The 21,459-nt window shown below is 35.3% G+C and overlaps 2 protein-coding genes and 1 non-coding gene across 3 annotated transcripts in view; all 3 read right to left on the reverse strand.

The window, feature by feature from the left end:
- Nucleotides 1–87: 87 nt before the first annotated feature.
- On the reverse strand, nt 88–14,848 carry LOC125789900 (nurim-like). Its single transcript, XM_049472982.1, has 4 exons — nt 14,670–14,848; nt 11,092–11,285; nt 9,984–10,160; nt 88–6,852 (listed from the first exon to the last, which is right to left on the reverse strand). The coding sequence occupies exons 1-4, from the start codon at nt 14,824–14,826 to the stop codon at nt 6,538–6,540; spliced, it is 843 nt and encodes a 280-aa protein (XP_049328939.1). The 5' UTR covers nt 14,827–14,848; the 3' UTR covers nt 88–6,537.
- Nucleotides 14,346–14,418, reverse strand: trnak-cuu (transfer RNA lysine (anticodon CUU)). Its single transcript has one exon. It is a non-coding gene; the product is annotated as a tRNA-Lys (tRNA).
- A 579-nt stretch (nt 14,849–15,427) lies between the features above and the next one.
- The window catches only part of LOC111188498 (NACHT, LRR and PYD domains-containing protein 3), a 776,814-nt gene continuing 770,782 nt past the window's right edge, over nt 15,428–21,459 (reverse strand). The window contains exons 12-13 of the mRNA XM_049473017.1: nt 17,478–17,651; nt 15,428–16,648 (exon numbers count right to left, since the gene is read on the reverse strand). Coding sequence (XP_049328974.1) covers nt 16,642–16,648; nt 17,478–17,651 — 181 coding nt within the window. The 3' untranslated portion in view covers nt 15,428–16,641. The remainder of the gene's footprint in view (nt 16,649–17,477; nt 17,652–21,459) is intronic.

Consider the following 21,459-nt stretch of genomic DNA (forward strand, 5'->3'; position numbering starts at 1 on the left):
GTGTGGGAAGGATAACATGTATTTTCCCCCTTAATGTATCATTATGAGCTACATCGCTATAAGAGAGAGAAATGCTACCAAGTTGGATTTGTGTAAAAATTGTTTTTATTTTTAAAAAGTGTCCCAAACTGCAGAGTACAAGATACATACAATACAAAACAGGCAAATTCCACACTGGAGGGAAAAAAAAAGCAATGCATTAATTTCACATGAAAGAAATGAGAAATTCAACAAAATTACTGTCAAAATAAGATCAATTCAATAATATGTATAATTAATGCAACAGTTATGTTCAGTGCATGTAAAATATACCATTATTGGAAGCACCAACAATCCAAAACCCCCTAAACGCCTAAATATCAAAACTTGCTGGTGTTTTTCATAATATTAAATAATGAACACTTAGGGATTCACCAAACATTCGAAGAAAAAAAAAGAAAAAAAATGGCACTTTTTTGGTTCAAATTTATATGTTAAAATACAGAATAATTAACTGAAAAAGAATGTTTTCTGTGTGTATATGTATATGTTATATATGTATATGTTATATGTATGTTATAGTAAGAAAATGTGGCAAAATTTATGAAAACCTGCAAAAATCAAGTTTAATATTTAGTTGTTTCATTTTGTTCGATTTTAATAAAAAATGTTGCTTAATAAGCACAATTTCTTAAGAAGGGAAACGTCTTCCTGTTGCTTAAAGTTGGCACTTTTATTTCGTTAATGTTTAGTTTACACTCTGACCTGACTTAGAATTAACTCATACTAATGCTATCTAACACACACACAAACACACACACACACACACACACACACATTCACAATGATCACAATTATTACTAATATGCAGCTATAGTCCTAAAATCAAGCTAATCAACCACACTATAGAATATACTCCTAAAACAATCCTAAAATCTAAATTATCACACAATAAAAGAACGCACTTTTTGTTGCTGTTGTGCAAAAACCATGTATATCCATTAGAAGTGAGACAAAATAACGATATTGAGATATATTGTATATTTTTTGCTTATATTGCAATACTTTATCAACATGTGGCGTCAAATATGGATGTTTTTATTGCAACATAGGTGCTCTAAACTCACTAAGACACACCCCCAGATTAATTTTACCCAAGTTACTGCCTTATTACTCCATTAGGTGGCGCTATAATCAAATAAATAGAGTTAATAAACCTGCGGTGAAGAGTATTGGTTGTTAAATTGTGTGAAACTGACACCAATAAATCCCTAATTCCTGTTTTTTACTTCATTAGGAGCATTTTATCTTCTTTAGTAACACAGATTGTGTAAAGTGTCGTGGAGGATTGCGATATATGTCTTACAATATATCGAGTATCGCCAGTATTGTGATATAATCTTTATCGTAAGATTCCCAGTGATTATCATAAATATATATCCATTTCAACTTTATACAGGAGTAAAATCATGTTTTTTTTACCCTAAATGTAAGATAATTCTGGAGAATGTCTATTGGTCCACTCGTCAGTAAAATATTAAAACTACAATACAATACAATTCAAAATAAAACTACAGGATTTATGTAGATTATGCCTCAAAAAAGTTAAAATGGCAGTATAGTAAGGTTTTCAGCAACATTTTTCTTATTATGACTTATGACACTGAATGGCTGTTTTTTAATACATAATACCAGAAAATAAAGTGATAAAATACAATCAGTTGCAGATATTATAGCTAATACAGCAGAAGTAACACTTATCGGGATATGATCTTATTTTTTGTAAAAATAAAGCATATTTTAGTGGTTGTAAACACCAAAAGTTTAGGTTATTTACAGTTGTAGTCTATCTAACATGAAAAAAAAGCTGCAGTAATTCAGTGTTTTATAAGGCAGTGCAGTGGTGGAGGTTCCTGTAACAAATTCACAAAGGCAACAATGCGTCCTATAGCATTTAGCTGTGTTAGAATTAGCATATTAACACAGAGTAATAATTCATATTAGTTTAAAAAGTATTTAAAATAATATACAGTACCAGTCAATAGTATGGACACATTACATTCAGTGTTTTTTCATTATTTTAAAATGTGGCACCAAGTGGTCCAGCAGTCTAAAGCACTGCCACTATGATCAGGAGTTCGCTAGTTCGAATCCCGGTCATGCAGCTTGCCATCAGCAGCCGGAGCCCCGAGAGAGCACAATTGGTCTTGCTCTCTCTGGGTGATTACAGTAGATGGTGTTCTTCTCTTTCCCCTCATCACTCCAAAAAAGGTGATGTGGATCAGCACAAGGCTGCGTCTGTGAGCTGCTGTATCAGAACCGAGTAGCTGCGCTTTCCTCCGAGCGTTAGCGCTGTGATGCTAATCGGCGATGCTACAGCATCAGCAGCAGTTCAAAAAGAGGCGGATACACAGCTGAGTAGCAGCTGAACGGGTGGGACAATCGGACAGATAAATTGGAAGAAAAATACAAAAAAAAATTGAAATACAAATATTTTTAAAAATGTTCTGCACTGTAAATCAATACTAAAGTCCTCTCAACTATTAAGAAAAACATATGGAATTATTTAATAAACAAAAAACAAAGTGTTAAACGAACCAGAATATGTTTTATATTTTACATTCTTTAAAGTAGTAGTCATCTGGAATATTTCAGGCTTTCAGTTAACAGCTGTGCTGAACTCATCAAGAGTTAATTACTTGAATTTCTTGTCTCTTAATAAAGTGTTTGAGAGCATCAGTTAAAGTAAAGTAGTGAAGAGGTAGAGTTACAGGTATACAGTGAATAGTGAATATTTGAGTAATGTTCTAATCCAGATTATGAGCAGCAACAACTACTCAATTAAATAAAGATTAAAAAATACTTTAAGAGGAAATGAAGATCAGTTCATTTGAAAAGAAGAAGAATTTCAAGAACTTTGAAAGTATCCTCAAGTGCAGTTGCAAAAAAGACCATCAAAAATGTTATAATGATGGAACTGGCACTTATCAGGACTGCACCGGGAAAGGAAGAGCGAGAGTTTCCTCTGTTGTACAGGATGAGTTCATCAGAGTTAACAGCTCCCCAGATAAGAGTATCTAAAAGCTTCTTCACAGAGTATGGTTTGGTTTGTTTAACACTGTTTTTAAGTTACTACATGATTCCTTATGTGTTCCTTCATAATCTAAACTGAATGAGTAAGCGTGTCCAAACTTTTGACTGGTACTTTAAGAGATGAGCGGGTGTTGGGCAGTAGGTAGGCAGCGTATGTTGAGGCTGTGATTTACTGATCATTCGTTCTTAGTGAGTTAATGAGGAGATAAGCACAGTGTTTTAATCTCATGATCTTTCACCTGTGCTCCTGACCTTATTACCTCTATTCCACATTCAAGAACCAGAACATCTCACGCTGGTTTTATAACAACAAATCTACAAATACTAAGAAAAAAAAAATATTAACACACAGGAGTTGGACAATGAAACTGAAACACCTGTCATCATTTTAGTGTGGGCGGTTTCATGGCTAAATTGGAGCAGCATGGTGGCCAATCTTCATTAATTGCACATTATTGCACCAGTAAGAGCAGAGTGTGAAGGTTCTATTAGCAGGGTAAGAGCACAGTTCTGCTCTAAATATTACAATGCACACAACATTATGGGAGACATACCAGAGTTCAAAAGAGGACAAATTGTTGGTGCACGTCTTGCTGGAGCATCTGTGACCAAGACAGCAAGTCTTTGTGATGCATCAAGAGCCACGGTATCCAGAGTAATGTCAGCATACCACCGAGAAGGACCAACCACATCCAACAGGATTAACTGTGGACGCTGTAAGAGGAAGCTGTCTGAAAGGGATGTTCGGGTGTTAACCCGGATTGTATCCAAAAAAACATAAAACCACGGCTGATCAAATCACGGCAGAATTCAATGTGCACCTCAACTCTCCTGTTTCCACCAGAACTGTCCGTCACCACAATCAATTATTGTGCTCTAAAACCAGGTGTTTCAGTTTCATTCTCCAACATATTGTGACTTAATACTTACAAAATAATAATAATAATAATAATAATAATAATAATAATAATAATAATAAGTAACAGCATAAAAATACTAGAGTGTGGAGTTGGGAGTTTGTCCCACAAAACAGGCTAAAGTTAAGCTTTTGTTTAATCTGTATCGTAATAGTTGATCAACTTTAACTTTAACACTTTAAAAATGATATCGATCAAAGAAAATCCTCTTAAAAGCAGTTCTAAAATCGAATCATTTTTATTTTATGATTATATCTTTAATTAATGACAAAATTACATTTAATTAACACATTTTTAAACTTTTTCTAAAGTTTTCAATCTATTAAAAGTGTCTTCCTCTTATTCCACTGGCACATCATTTTCTGTACTGTATTTTTATTTTTTGCACTATAAGGCACACCTAAAATCATTTAATCCTTTATATTTTTTTACTTTCCCAAAAATTATGTATGAATTTAACCAGTCAGGTATTAAGGAGCAGTAAAGTTTCAGTGAAGTTTCTCCAGAATCAAGGCTGGAGCAGTATTAGCATTAGCATTAGCTGCTGACAATGCTAAGCGCTAGCTCTTTCTCCGTTCAGAGGTGAGTATAATGAACTGTATCCTGCATGTTTAGCGTGTTAATACAAGCTACATGGGACGAACTGCTAGCTGATAGCTGAATTAAAAGAAAACAAGGAGACGTCTTGTTCTTATAAAGCGACACTAGTAATCCGGTGCGCCTTATGTATGTATGAAAATCATTAATAGTGCACCTGATAATACAGTGCACCATATATTCAAAATCTGGTAATTGTACAAATAACAGAATGTAGCTTTGTAGCTTAGTATTCTGTTATTTTTATAATTTCTTCTAACTTAAAATTATCCTGTAGTAGTGGTAAAAGTGACCTCATCTAACCTCATTTCCTTCTTTCCATCCTTTCTTCTTCTATCACACCATTTCCACTATTAAAACGTTTCTTTACCTTGAACTTCTATTGCTTATATATGTTCCTTATTATTGTGAGTCGCTTTGGTGAAAAGCATCTGCCAAATGTAATGTAATTTAATGTAAAAATGTGGAATGCATAAATGTAGACTACATTGAAATAGATTTTACTTGTTAAGATATATATTTTTGCACTATACCAGTATAACTACCAAAGCAAGTTTAAGATTAAGACTATTAAGACTTCTAGATGGTTCTGACTTTCCGATAATTACAAACTTTAGGCAGTTTAGTCAGGCTATTGGCACATATTCAACAATAGAAGAAGAAAAAGAAGAGGCTTTGCGCTGAAATCCATCTCCCCCTGGTTGTCAGGCGCATCACGCAGCAATATAAGTATAACAGATTACAGTGCTGGTGATTCTGTATCTACTGTGACTGTAGATTAACCCAGATTCTTTCATAAAAAAAAACGCATTTTCTTTCAAACAAGACAAACGAGCCTTAAAAATGTTCTTCTACACACATTTCTCTTATGAAACCAGTTTATTTGGGTGTGTAAAGCCCTTCTGTTTATTTGCTTTGATCTTAGATTTCCAACGCTTTGATTAAAGTGGCCGATGATAAGGGCCATGGTTCACATTATTCAGTATATATTCAGAAAGCTAGATAGTAGGGCTGCAACGATTAGTCGATATAATCGTCAATGTCAATTACATGTTTTTTGATGTATTTTGATGTATTTAAATTTGTCGACTACAAATTTCATTGTCGAGTAAATGTTAATTTGTAACAGTACCACATTACACAAAGTGCTGGGGACAAAATAAGCGCAATGGGAGACTTATTTTGTGTCTCTAAAACACATAAGATTACATATTAAATCACTAAATATCAGTCATTTCCATGTTTAAACAAAGTTCAGATCTTTAAACGCCATTTAAACCTCATGTTCTGCTGTTTCTATCGTTTTTAGAGATAGAGGCAGAAATAATCGTTGACTAATCGGAAAAAATCAAAATAATCATTAGTTGCAGCCCTACTAGATAGAAATATCTCCTGAATTGGCATTAAAGGACTTCTGTATTTCTTTTCTTGAAGATAAAAAAAACATCTACTAAAAACTTAATTAATTAACTCAAAAATAAGGGAATTATCCAACAGTAAAAGAAACCCAAACCCATTCAAGACTGTTCTGATTTGTCTATATTTAAGTAACTTTTCAAAACTCCTCGGATCTGCTTTTAACCTATAATGTAAATTTAATGTAGAAAACTTACAGAAACTATACTTTTGGGTTTTGTTTTGTTTTTTTAAACAAATTGTCATTGGTAAAACTGCCTATATATTTTTTTTATGTTAAGTTTAATAACTGTATCCCTTATTATTGTTGTTTTTATAACTTTACCTTTTACTGTGCCTTATCTTTGTATGTAAAGGGTCTTTGAGAATTAAAAAAAAGTATTATTATTATTATTATTATTATTATTCTGAACAGTAAAAGGGCTGAGGGACATTCTGATTGGACGCTCCTTTGGTCTTAATTGATCTGACTAACTAAAATAATCCCAGTTTCTGAAACACCCCCTCCCCCGGATTAAGCCGTGATCTGATTGGTTCAGTCGCGCTTGGGTTCAGCGCTGTTGCTGTTAATCTCAGGGCTGCCCCCCTGTGGTGCGGAGAAGAGCTGCAGCTTGCTGTGGAGCTGGGAGCTCAGGTAGGCGCAGTCCTTGGCGTCCAGCGAGTGAGCGAGAGCCAGGTAGAGGGACAGGTATAGAGCCAGGACGCACCTGTCCAGCGTCAGCGTGGGCAGCAGCCAGAGCACCAGCAGCAGCTCCACGCACACCGGGTGACGCAGGTGGGCGTAAAGACGCTGGGCACGGGCCGACTTCAGGGCCAGCGGATCACCCAGCCCTAAACATTCATAATACACCTGTAACAGAGACACAAGCACTGAGTACAGGACCACATATATACAATACACCTTCTCATTCACTGCATTTTCTTTATTTTAATGACTATTTACATTGTAGATCTTTTATGTCATAGTTTCATTATTAATAATTTTAGGATCACGATTCGATTCGATTCACGATTTTCTTTTTTTCTTTACAGCAGAGAGGCCTATGCCAGTTTTAGATTAGTCTATGGTCAGTCATTGGTTTGATTCATCAAATTTACAATATCTTATTTCAAAAGGTGGGCTTGATATAAGTGATGCAGAGTGACACAAGTGATCTGTAATACACCACATTAGGCACTAATGGTCACATTTAAATAATTTTATTAAGATATATATGTAATGCCATCTAGTGGATTTTTTTGGTAGCAGCAGTGTGCGCTATTAAAACAGCAATGTGCAACATAACATAAATAATAATAAAAAAAATACAGGAACAGTGATGTACAAAATAATAGAACAATTAGAGCCTTAACAAACTGAACTCTATCCTACTATAACAGATAAACATGAAATATAAGACTCGTCCCTGAGAATGAGAAGTTTTTTTCTTTAATAAAGATATATTATTAACTTTATCTGAGAGAAAGATGATCCTTAAGGTACCAAAACTATTAACATATTTGAGGCTAGACAAAACAACTGTTTTTTTTTATTTTTTTTGAAGTTTTTCTTTAAGAAGATGAGAATGTTCACATTCTCTGGAGAAAGAGCTGCTCTTTCAGCAGTCAGAATGTCCGCGGCGTCGGCTACAGTGTGCTGCACCATTTGTGTAGCTTAGTGGGAGGGATCGTCAATCCTCTTTTTGACTTTGAGGCTCGAGACCATGACATAATTTCAATCGATTTCGATAAAATATCGAAATCATGACACCCCTAATATATATATATTTATATATATGTTTGACACCAAAGAGACACTGTTTGCCCGGCGTCAGAGCGGGGGAACAAGGCGATCCCAGGGGACATTTTCAGTACAAAATTATTTAATTATTGAATTAAGTTATTTGCCTAGTAATCTTTTGTGTCATAGTTTTATTATTGACCCAATCAAGTTGGATCCTCTACAGATAGGTGATACATTTAGAATCATAAAACTTATTTTGCTTTCATTTAATTTCCTTCTGCTATTACCAAACACAAGTCTGGCTGTGTTCAAATAAACATAATAAGCAAATCAATAAAATAATAATAGTATATGTATGTATAAATGCTCCCAACTCATCCCCAAATCTGACATACTACAGTAACTCAATCAGCTCAATCAAATGAATAGAGTAAACATGCGGTGAAGAGCATTGGTATTTATATTGTGTGAATCTGACACCAATAAATCCATAATTCCTGTTATTTACTTACTTAGAAGTATTTTTTTCTCAGTAGCATAGTAACTGTGAAGTGTGGAGAATAGTTTTACGATATATTGATTATCGATGAATCGCAGTTTTGAGATATCACTGTTATCATTAATTTACCACAGCTGAAATGTGCTGGAAAAACCTAAAAATGGGTCTTGAAAGTGCTTGAATTTTACCTTGTAAAAGGTGTATGAAGTAGGGGTGGGCAATATGGCTCTAAAATAATATCACGATATTTCAGGGTATTTTTGCGATAACGATATACTTGGCGATATAGGAAAACTAAAATAATTAATTAATTTCAGGAATATAGTATAATAGTATAATCAAAATGTGGAAAAATAAATAATATAGCATAAAATAATATAATGCAGCAAAAAATATTGCAGAATATGCAAACAAAAACTATAAACTAAAACAATTATACAATAAATACACTTAAAGCTTCACAGTGAATAATAGACTACTTTTAAGACAGAACAGCCCTATTATCACGCTATGGATTTTTAATATCATGATATTTCTGTGTCACGATATATTGTATACAATATAATATTGCCCACCCCTAGTATGAACCCTGTATATTGTATTTTGCTAAACAAAAGAATCCATTTGATCAGGGCTCCCGGAAAAAAAATATTAGTTAAGGCCCCAGAACCTTCAAATCCGCCCCTGTATATATATATATATATATATATATATATATATATATATATATATATATATATATATATATATATATATATATATGAAGAGTTTGGTTCCAAAACGCTATAAATCCATTTTTATCAATTTGAGTAAAAAAGGGTTTTCTTTAGCGAGAAAGTGGTAGGCTGAAAACCACCGTTTTCTGTTTCAAACTATCAAATACCATACTAAGGTTAAAATAACACAAAAAAATCAAATCAAGATTTTAATATTTAAAGATTTATTTTTAAAAATAATTCGTTTTTTCGCAAAACGCAATAAATAAATAAGTTTTTTTTTCAAAATGTCTTATATATCCTTTGGCATCAATATAACTTTTTTTCACTAATAATGTGCAAAATACAATAATTAATAACAGTAAATTGTACATCTGAATATAATAGTTTGACCATTGGGCCTAAAAACACAAATTTCAAAACATTTCTTTTCGAAAATGTGCAAAATTTCATTAACGAACAACATTAAGACTATAAAATCCCCAAAATCACGGTACATTCGTGTGCTGTAGTGTAGTGTAGTGTAATGTAGTGTGTATAGTGTGTGTGTGTGTGTATAGTGTGTGTGTGTGTGTGTGAACTGCAGATGACAGCCGGTATTCCCCCCCTCCTGAATGCCTCATTTTCTTTACCTTTTTACGTCCATACGCTCCTCTATACCATCAAAACCGCTCATTTTCGCGGACTTTGAGAGTGAAAAACGAAAGTGAAATTAGGCTACACGAAATGCCGGCCGGCTCAACAGGGCGCGTGCTATGATGTTTACATTCTATAGCTCGTGGAATGCTGCCCTGTGATTGGATGAGGGGAGATGTGGCGTTCTGCGGGAAAACAAGACTGGCGTTTATCGCGTTTTGGAAAGAAAGAGAGAAAGCAGGGCAGTATTACACGGCGGATGGGGCGTTTTGATGAAAATTGAATATTGGCTTTTCAAGAGTGTTCACATAACATTCTGATTCTGGCTCTAACTCATTTTTTTTTTAATGGCGTTTATCGCGTTTTGGAATCAAACTCTTCATATTATGTTTGTGTGTGCTGTTTACCTGTTTGACTCCTAGAAGCTCTGGATAATCGAATATCAGCAGGATGCTGCAGATGACGGCCCAGCACAGGAAGTGCACTGTGAAGCAGATCAGAGGGAACCAGATATCCCAAGGTGCACTGCGCACCGACCACAAGCAGGGGGCGCTGGTCACGGGCTGCCAGTAACGCATCAACACCTACAGCAGGACACACAAAGTAGAGCGTTATTTGTGAAAAGCTGTGTTCTGATTGGTTTAGAAGAAACCGAGACCATGGACCGGCACTTTAGGTTTTTAGGTTTTTACACCTGTAGTTTTAAGGTTTCTATGATCCGGATCAGTTGATGAGTTTGTTTATTTATTGGAGAGTTTCTCCCTCTGTTTGGTTTGTTTTCACACAGGCATAAAAACCTGAACGCACCTAACTGCGCACCCATAAACCATGCAAACACGTTCTCTCCTCTGATTGGTTAGAGCTGTCTGGTGAAGGAGCAAGAAAGCAAACACAGCAAGAAGGTTCTATGACCAGATTCAATATTTAAAGAGTTTAGTGTCATGTATAAAGTAAGAAACAGGTTTCCTCGTATCATGATATTCTGTCTTTGCCCCTCGCCAAGTAAACCACATAAAGAGAAAAAGTGGAAAATATACAATAAAGCAAGAAATATACTAACGAAATATAAATATTAAATTGGTGTTGAATTTACATACAGGATGGAGATATGTGCATTATAACAGTAACGTGTTATGGATATTATTTTACAAGTACATGATTATCTACAGCAGTGAAATATAAAAAAAAAAAGTGCAAAAGGTCACTAGTGCAATTATATATATTATTTTTGCATCAGTGTAGTGTACAGGGGTTGGACAATGAAACTGAAACACCTGTCATTTTAGTGTGGGAGGTTTCATGGCTAAATTGGTGGCAGCCTGTGGACCAACCACATCCAACAGGATTAACTGTGGACGCTGTAAGAGGAAGCCGTCTGAAAGGGATGTTCGGGTGCTAACCCGGATTGTATCCAAAAAACTCCATAAAACCACGACTGATCAAATCATGGGGATAGCACAGAACATAGCTCCAAGTGTGTGAACAGGTGTGAACAGGGTTTTAGTCAGTAGTTACCTGTAGTGCGAGGGCTGTAGTAGTGCAGTACATGGCTCGGTTCAGGACCCCCAGCGCAGACTGGCAGGCTCTCTTTACGGGATCCCAGGCCAGCAGACTGTGCTGAAGACTGAACAGGACTAACAGAACCAGATCCAAACCCAGAGCCCTCAATACTGAACTGTCCCTCAGAGCTACAGACCAGGACACGCCATCTGAAACACAATCACAGTCAAAATCAATCAATCAATCAACCTTTACTTTCACTCGGTTATACATTGAGGGTAACCCTCCTTTTCAAAAGGATTGAAAATTAAGTTTAAATTATAAAAACAAGCAAATAATGAAGATTTAATTAAGGAAAAATAAAATAATTCAAAATAAAAGGATATGCAAACCGGCTAAAATGTAGAGCAATAAAACAAAGAGATAAATACGTACAATAATAACATTTAGGCACAAAAAAAATAATAATAGTAATAAAACATAAAACAATAAAGGACTAAAATGACCACAATTATAAAAATGTAAATGATAAAACTAAAATAAATAATAATAATAAGTAAAAAATATATTAAGAAAACATAAAAGGAAGAAAATAAAATAAAATAAAAGCGGTAAGGTCAAAAGTAAAAGCAGTAACAAAACAAATAAAAAGATGAAATAAATAAAATAATAAAATAAAAGGGCTAAAAGGTAAAACATAAAATTAGATAAAAAAAATTAAATAAATAAAACAAGATAAAAGAAAACTCAACTAAAACAGTTACAGGCTGTAGTCTGAAGGTGGTTAGAAACTAGGAGTTTTAAATGATTGAGTGACACCAGCGAGCTTTAGAGTTTCCTGTAGTGAAAGCCTTTACAACATCAACGGGATTTAAAATATTTAATAATAATTTAGAAATAATAAGAAATAAAATAGTAAAAAAATAAAATTAATTAATTTAAAATCAATCTGTACTTATTTTAAATCAACATTTAATAAAAATATACATGTAAAACAGAAAATTCTAAAATTATTAAAAAAAAAATGACACATAAAAAGCAAAAAACTTAAAAATGTATAAAATATAAAATAAGTAAATATATATATAAAAAATATTTTTTACTTAAGTTTTTATTCAAATTCAAGTTTATGAACAACACTGTTAGATATATCCAGTATATCAATCCTTTAATGCTGCATTACTTCAATTGCTTTTATTTTTATTAGACTTTTTTGTACTGCTGCATAATTTATTTATTCAGTTCCTTGTTTTAGTTTAAAGTCTTTTTTTAAGATTTTGTAAGATTTTAGGTCCTCTCTGCATATTCCCGAGAAAATCAGTTTCTCTGATTTTACTATTTATAGGTTTATGTTTGAGTAAAATGAACATTGTTGTTTTATTCTATAAACTACAGACAACATTTCTCCCAAATTACAAATAAAAATATTCTCATAGATTGTATTTGACTATATATTTAATAGACTGTCCACTATATATCCTTTCATCTTTTCATGTTTTTTAAATCTTAACTGATTTTTTTTATTGTTGATTTTATGTTCCCCTGATGTTTTTCTAACGTTCCTCTCATATTCCTCTGATATTTATATTACGTTTAATATATTGGTTTAATTTAGTATCATCTTCTTATTGTTTTAAATGACCCATATTACTTATCTGTGTTTATATTCGTTTATTTGAATGTTTTAATAGATTTTACACTGTATTTATTTTAGATTTTTCTTAATTGATGATTTTCAAGGATTCAAGGATTCAAGGAGATTTTATTGTCATTCGCATCACATGTGGTACATGAGGTGGAACGAAATTGTGATCTCACGATCCAGTTTTACACCCAAAGAGCTGTTATTAATAGACATATAGATAAAAAAAAGAATATAATAAAAGAAACAGAATATACAAAATAGATAGATAAATATCCCAAAGAATAAAAAAATAAATAAATAGAGAGTAGAAGGTTCAGCAACATGAAGTCCAGAGTGCAAGTGTGCTATAGCAGCATGATAATGTGAATTAGAGCAGTGGAGATAAAGTGTCTCAGTGCAAGTAAAGTGACCATGTTGGTAAACAGTAAACAGTAATTTGTCCTTGGTGTCAGTGCAGTGTGTTTGTTAAGTGGAGTTTAAGAGTCTTACAGCTTCCGGAATGAAGCTGTTTCTAAGTCTTGTTGTTTTGCACTTAATGTTATGTTATGTTCCCCTGATGTTTCTTTGACTTTTCATTTTTAATTATTGATTTATTATCATCGTATTATTATTTTAATCCCCTATATTACTCATCTGTGTTTATAATATTTGTATTTGACTGTTTTAATCTATTTTAGACTGTATTTAAATTTATTTTAGATTTAATAGATTGTCCACTATACATCCTTTCATGCTTAAATTAGTTCAGTTGCTTTCAGTTTTATTAGATTTTTTTTATCTTAATTGTTTTTTTTTCTTAGTTGCTGATTTTATGTTTCCCCTGAAGTTTTCTGATGTTTCTATGCTGTTTCATTTTTTACTTATTGATTTAATTGTATTATTATCTTCTTATTATTTTAATTACCTATATTACTTATCTGTGTTTGTAATCATTTATTTGAATGTTTTAATAGATTTTAGACTATATTTATTTTAGATTGTATTTAATTGATTTTAGATTTAAAAGATTGCTCAATCTATATCCTTTCGTGCTTTTATATTATTTCAACTTCTTTTAGTTTTATTCGATTTTTTTTATTTAATTGTTTTTTTTTTATTTTAGTTACTTTTATTACTTATCTTTTTATGTTTTCATGTGACTGTTTTAATAGATTTTACACTTTATTTATAGTAGATTGTATTTAATTGACTATAGATTTAATAGATTGTCCACTATACATGCTTTCATGTTTTTTAAATCTTAATAGTTTTTTTTATTGTTTATTTATGAAAATTATGTTTCCCCTGAAGTTTTTCTAATGTTCTTCTAATGTTCTTCTGATGTTTCTATGATGTTTCATTATTAATTATTGATTTATCATCATCTTATTATTATTTTAATTACTTATAATACACTTATCTGTGTTTAGAATCCTTTAATTTAACCGTTTTAATAGATTTTAGTTTGTCCACTTCACAACTGCTTTTAGTTTTATTGGATTTTCTCTCTTTTATCTTAATTAACTCGTTTATTTGTTATTTTTATTGTACTTATTTTTTTATTTAACTTACATCCCTCTCATATTTACTGTGTAAAAATAAAGATATACTATTTAATTAATTTAAAAAATGGAAAATTATATCTCGCCCAACGTGGGGCTCGAACCCACGACCCTGAGATTAAGAGTCTCATGCTCTACCGACTGAGCTAGCCGGGCGCTGAGCGCCATACCACCAGTACAGCTTATAAACCTCCCAGTCTCCGAACTATTCTCTATTTCTCCGGTTAATATAGATATTATTAATGAGAATAGAGCGGATTAGCGCTGCTCCGCGGTGTAAACAGTGTGTAAGAGTGTTTTAACGCGCTGTAAACGGATATTTGTGGGGTTTTACTGTATAAACAGGTCAGTAGGAGGTGAGGTTGGGTAGTTAGGTAGTTATTTAGGTGGGTAAAGGCTGAACTCACCTCCGCACAGCGGCGCTCCGCCCGTGATATTGTGATAAACGGCGCGGAAAGAGAGGAATCTAACGAGGTCCGCTCCGGTACCGAACACCAATATAAAGTTCATTAAAGCCGCAGCGCACAGCAGCGCGGGCCGCGCGCCCGGCCCAGCCATACTCATATTTATATTCAAACACTGCCGCTTCCGGTTACAGCAGAACCTGCAGTTACACACAGCGGCCACACGGTGCCGCCAAAGACCGGCTTATACAGAGCCTGAGCCCAGTTCCTATTATATCCCCCTGCTATATCAGATAATACCAGACTGCACACCGCTACAGCAGCTGCAGTTACACACAGCGGCCACACGGTGCCGCCAAAGACCGGTTTATACAGAGCCTGAACCCAGTTCCTATTATAGCCTCCTGCTATATCGGATAATACCAGACTGCGCGCCGCTATAGGAACTGCAGTTACACACAGCGGCCACACGGTGCCGCCAAAGGCCGGTTTATACAGAACCTGAGCCCAGTTACTATTATGTCCCCCTGCTTTATCAGATAATACCAGACTGCACACCGCTACAGCAGCTGCAGTTACATACAGCGGCCACACGGTGCCGCCAAAGGCCGGTTTATACAGAGCCTGAACACAGTTCCTTTTATATCTATCTATTAAATGGTGTTTACTCAAAATTTAAAAAATATGCAAAGTATAAAAAATATGCAATGATTCATTTTGTCTTAAACTTTATTGCCCAAAAAACATTACAATACTGTACAGTAAGTTAGCATGATATATTTTTAATTACAGTTTAGAATAATAAACATTGTATCTCAGAAGGTGAACCTTTTTTGTTTGTCACACAGATTGGTCAGAACAAAAAAAATACTTATAACATCTAGATAATGAATGCAGTAATATGGCTATAATACACAATTTATACAGCTGGATAATGAACACAGCAATGGAGCTTTAACAAATACTTATAACAGCTAGATAATAGATATAGTAATAATGCAACACCCCACATAGCATATTATAATAAAGGCAAATACCATCTATGAAACAAAGCTAGACTCTTTTTATAGTATCTGTATGAGATCTGTTGCACAGAGAGTAAGAAAGCACAACCCAGTGTAAGTGTACATAAGAAGGAGAGAGAGGTTTGTAAAATGCCACTCTGCCTCTCTCTAGCTTTAAGCAGGAATTAAAAATCTACTGGAACCAAAATATCCTGGGCAAAATGTAAGACAATTCAGTTTATGACAGACAAGGCTCCCACTTTCCTACTCAAAAGTACAGATATTAGGGTTTAAATACTCCTGTATAAGTTGCTTTTAACTACTCAAAGTATAAATGTAATGTAAGGGGAAAAATAAAGCCATAAGAACAAAAGCTTAGGCCACGCCTACAGTGTCCTAAAGTACACCCCCCCTCCAAAAACACATGACTATAATGTCAAAATATTAAAATGTTAATGTTGACCAATTTGGGATGCACTAGGCTCCCTGTTTCAGCTGCATATATGCCAATTGTAAATTAATGTATTTTAGTATAATGTAAATATTTTAAAGAAGCTTAGTTTGGAGTTTTGTCTGGAATTCTTTTGAGTCTCTGCAGGGATCTTCATATTAGGCTGCATACGTCTGCTATGTTGTTGCTGGAGTGTGGGCGTGATGTGTAAAGGTGTGATGGATCACAGAATAAACCAACAGGGTGTCAGAATGGTATATGTTTATACTTCTTATAAAAACACAAACAGATTCCCTCTATCTGGATGGAGAGATTTATCTGGGTAGGGGTTTTATTGATGGATAAGTCGAAATGAAAACAAGTTGAGGAGTACCTAAGCTGTTATAAAATGTAAGTTAGAGATAATTGTGGGAAAATGGAGTAGAAATAAAAAGTCCTCTGAGAAATAATGACTGCAGTAAAGTATAGATATCCATGATCACTGGTAAACAGGAAGTGATGAAGAGAGCAGGTCAGGTCTTTAGATGCTGCAGAAGAGAAAACAGGACAGACTGGTCAGATATGAACACACCTTTCACATAGCTTCACATGACTTCATTAAATAAACTACAGCTTAATCTTATAAAACTACACACTCACATACCAAACACTTCACACTCTACACTGTAGAGATGGAGACTTTGGGTTATTTTTGGTCAAAACTACTAAATTAACAATGTTTTATATGTTTAATTATAAATTATACATGTCTGATAAAACTAAATTAAAATAATATGGTTTGTTATTTAAGCTAAATGGTTAATATTGTGCTGCTTCTCTACACAGAGTCACAATAAAGAGTCTTAGAGAGTAATATATTCTCACTGCACTGAGAAAAGGCTGTGAAGTTCATCCTGTGTTTAAAAGTTAAACAGGTTTTATTGAAGTTGATACAATATTTCCAGTGACTGTGAACCACAGTAACACACTCTGTTTCACACAGGTCTGTTTTCACCCTAAACGTCACTAAAATAACGGTCTGATCTGGTTTGTTCTGCAAGTCAATCAAACACCTCCTTCATTTAAAAACAGGAAGTTCTTGGTCATGCTGTGATGTAACCCACCTGACTCTCAGCTCCAAACAATGGTATCTTAGCAACACTGCCCAACCATTAACTCAGTTATAACCCAAACATACTGTTTTTATATCAAATCAAAATCACCATTAATTGGTGCATTTTGGGTAGAATTCTACCAGTCCACTGTATACAATATTACCATAACAAGTTAACTTAAACCCAACTCTAAAACACTGTAGGTGAACAATTGTGTGTGTGTGTGTGTGTGTGTTTCAGAGACAGTAATTCAGGTACTCACTATAGTGTCTCCAGTTTAAAGTGAGGATCCTTCTGTAGATCAGAGAGCAGCTTCTTTCCTGACTCTCCTGGATTATTGCATCTCAGATCCAGCTCTCTCAGGTGTGAGGGGTTTGATTTCAGAGCTGAAGCTAAAGCAGCACAGCCTTCTTCTGTAATACTGCAGCTCATCAGCCTGCAGAGAGAAGGAGTGAAAAGAACAGATGAGTGTACAGTTATGTTCACACACTAGGAGTGTAAAGACCCCCCCATACACCCAACCCCAACTAACTCCTATCAGTATTGTAGGAGCAAGTATAAATAAGCTTAACTATACCTGTGAAAGAATCAAACCTGTAAATGTATATTAACATGTCTTACAGTCATTAACATCATATAGACAAACACAGGGTAAGACAGGCATTAGTATTGGACTGCTATTGACCTGTAGAACTACATTAAACACTGCCAAAGAGAGCAGTGTAAATTCCACCCACAGAGAACACTGATAGTTCTACTGAGCTCAAGAAGAGACCTGAATGTTCATTACTCTCTCGATCTGTTGCACAAAAATGTGCATGAGCAGCTCGATATACTAATTTGCAGGATACTGTACATGATTTGTGGCTGTCAGGGAGACACTATTAATATGCAGGAGAATCCTGAGACTCACAGGATATGTAATTCATTATTAGTCAGGTTCAGTTCTCTCAGAGTTGAGGAGTCAAATTGGGGTGTTTAAGGCTGACGAGAAAATCAAACAAAAACAAAAATGTCCACACGTTGCAAAAATAATCTGATAGTGCAAACAAATAAGAGAACACATTTTTTTTTCACTTGTAATATTTTTTTAGGATAAATCTTTTGAAACACCACTTTTTCTTTGCGTTTTGCTCTTTGTGTTCCATTTTTCTTTTTGCAATACATTCCCTCCTTTGCGTTCCTACGTTTTGTTTGCAAGTCTATTTTGACCCCTTTTTGATGTGGGGGCATGGGGAGAGGAGAGGGGCGTGGCCAAAATGGAAAAGGGGATTATGAAGGATTTACATCATCAGCTGGAGCCTCTGCCGCTGTACGTAATGCTGGAGGCCGGCCAGTTCATCCAGCCGTCCTGACCGAGCTAACCAGGCTGAACTACAACTATCTATACTTTGTGTTAATGCTAATCATTTATTTTACACACACAAATTTATTAAATTATATAATATAGTTGTTTTCAATTTTTAAATTGAGCATGGGCCTGAATTTGGCTTCTTTTTCACCAGCATGCTTGCTGCAGTTACATGCGGCCACCTGTAGATGGTGGATTTAAACAGTAAAAAGCCCCATTAAAACAACGCTGTGCAAAAGCTCTAAATAAAAAGGAAAAACCCGGAAAGGCCTCCAAGGTTATTTTAGACCTTAATATATTATAGATAAATTAATATAATAAGACAAAAAATTAAAAATTAAAAAATTATTTATTACTCTCCCTGGGGGAATTAGACTGTTCTAGGAACTTATATACAGATACACACAAGTACACACGTCAGAAAAATAGAAAAATACCAAAAAAACAAAGGAAGATATTTTCTCATACCAGAACGTGATTTTATATATTTTGTATTGTGATAGTTTTATTTTCTCGTCAGCATTAAAGACCCCAATTTGACTCCATAGAGTTTGAGCTGAGAGCTGAGGCCAGATCTTCACATTTAAAACTTACTCTTACACTCACTAACAATAACACAAACACACACACACACTAACAATAACACACACACACACAAACATTTACCACATTAAGAAATGTTTCAAGAACGGTGATATCATTTTTGTGTCATATCGATATGTATTATTTACAGAATCTGTCACAGACAGGCGTTTCACTGCAGCGCTGAACACAATCAGCCTCCATAGCAGGGCTACGTCAGTGCATGATGACGTAATCACACAGGCACGTAGCTAGGCTAGGCTAGGATCCGCACCACTCTGCATCTAAAATGTCCCGCGATGAAGCCAAACCGACCCTAACTGAGCGGTTCCACTACATACAATATTTTCCTTATTCTGACTGAAGCGATTTTGTAGTTTATGTTGTAACTGAGTTATTTATAGTTGATAAAGCCTATAGGTTTGATTATTTTATGGGGATATCATGTTCCTTTTATGTGTATAAAGGCTTTTTGCATTATTTATCCTGGTTGAAACACTTTTATTTTGATCTGTTAAATTTATTTTACAAAAGAATAAGAAGCCTCTGTTATAATTTCAAGTTATTTATATTTGTCATGCAGCCCGACTCTCCTTCCACACCGCCGGACTCCATTTCCCAGAATCCTTTGACTTATGACGTTACCGTCAGTCGCTCTCCTTCGCCCAATCACATTACGCTCCGACGCTCAGACTCACCTGTGTTCTGAGGAAGTTCCGGGTTATGCTGATCATGTTTATGTATTTAAGGCAGCACTATGTAAACATTCTTCGCGAGGTATTGTCGACTTTTGTTGCATACTAAGCGGTTCTTCTATGTTTTTCTTGTGTGATCTCTCGTTACGACCCTGGTTTTTGGTTTATCGGTTTATGTCTCTGGATTTGCCCCTTTTGGATTTAATGCTTGGTTGGACTGTCTTTTGGTTTCGAACACGGACTGTTTATATGACTACGTCTTTTGTATCTGGTGAGATTATTGTTTGTTTGGCTCTATTGCTTATAACATCTGGTTATCAGCCTGTAAATAAACCAGTCTGTTCATTTTACTCGGCTCGCGTCTCTCCCCTCTATCTGGCGTTACATAATACCTCGCCCCGAGGGACTATGGCTGAGTTTAATGATTTACAGCAGGCTGTAGGGAATCAGGGGAAGGTTCTCGAACAACATAGTCAGCTGTTTGAGAGCCTAGCTAACACCGTTACAGCTCTTACCACTCAGCAGTCTGAGCAGCATTCCCAGCTAGCTCAGATTACCACGAGCCTACAGAGTATCGCTTCTCAGCTTGCCCAGCTAAGAGTGGCTAACCCCGTTAGCTTAGCCTCTGCTAGCTCGCCTCCAGTTAGCTCTTCCACCCCGTCGGCAGCTACTTTTCCTGTGAGCAAGCCTGATAAATATGATGGTTCTCCTGATTTGTGTAGAGGTTTTTTGTTGCAGATATCTCTTTTTTTTGCTAACTCCACTGTCGGTCCTGATTCTGCGCGTATTTCATTTTTTATTTCGCGTCTCACCGGTAAAGCCCTCGATTGGGCTACTGCTATGTGGCCTAGCATGGAGAGAGCTATGTATGAAGATTTCCTTAGTGAGTTTAAGTTAGTTTTTGATCACCCTCATCATGGTCAGTCTCAGGGCGAGTTATTGGTTAGGCTACGTCAGGGAAACCGTTATGTCTGATTATGCTCTTGAATTTCGTACATTGGCCGCTGGTAGTGGGTGGAATGAACCGGCTTTGCGAGTTATGTTTCGCAATGGGCTCAGGGCTGACGTGCTAGCGGAATTAGCCTGTAAAGACGATGGACTACCCTTAAATGGACTTATTTCTCTGGCCATAAGACTGGATCAACTTAAACAAGGTGCTGTATCAAATCGTAAGGATACTATGCCACGCATGTCTGGATTTGTATCTCGTGTCTCTGCCTCCGCTCGACCTACGGTCTCCCCTCGCAGCGACGAGGAACCCATGCAAGTGGACGCTACCCGGTTGTCAAGAGAGGAACGTTTACGACGATATCAAGCTGGATTATGTTTTTACTGTGGCGGAGCTGGTCATGTGTTGCGCAACTGTCCGATATGCCCCTCTCGAGCTAGACACCAAGAGGAAACTTCAGGTTCGTCCCACGGTGGGCAATCCCATGGTCTCCATGGCAACCCGGACCGTCCATATGAACCACCTGCTACTAGCTCGGGAAAGGGGTAAGCAGACTCAATTCTGACATGTTTTCTAAATCTTTCATTATCTCAGTTATACTGTTCTGCCAGTCTGTTGCTTCTGTGTGTTCAGCTCTGATAGATTCCGGCGCCGAGGGTAACTTCAT

This window comes from Astyanax mexicanus, unplaced genomic scaffold (genome assembly GCF_023375975.1).
Source record: "Astyanax mexicanus isolate ESR-SI-001 unplaced genomic scaffold, AstMex3_surface scaffold_32, whole genome shotgun sequence".
NCBI classification, from domain to species: domain Eukaryota; kingdom Metazoa; phylum Chordata; class Actinopteri; order Characiformes; family Acestrorhamphidae; genus Astyanax; species Astyanax mexicanus.

Excerpts from the sequence above, each read along its gene's own strand:
- LOC125789900 (XM_049472982.1), bottom strand. The coding sequence starts at position 14,826 with ATGAGTATGGCTGGGCCGGGCGCGCGGCCCGCGCTGCTGTGCGCTGCG. Across the intron at positions 11,286-14,669 it reads CGGAGCGCCGCTGTGCGGAG|ATGGCGTGTCCTGGTCTGTA; the intron begins GTGAGTTCAGCC and ends ATTGTGTTTCAG. Across the intron at positions 10,161-11,091 it reads CTACAGCCCTCGCACTACAG|GTGTTGATGCGTTACTGGCA; the intron begins GTAACTACTGAC and ends GTCCTGCTGTAG.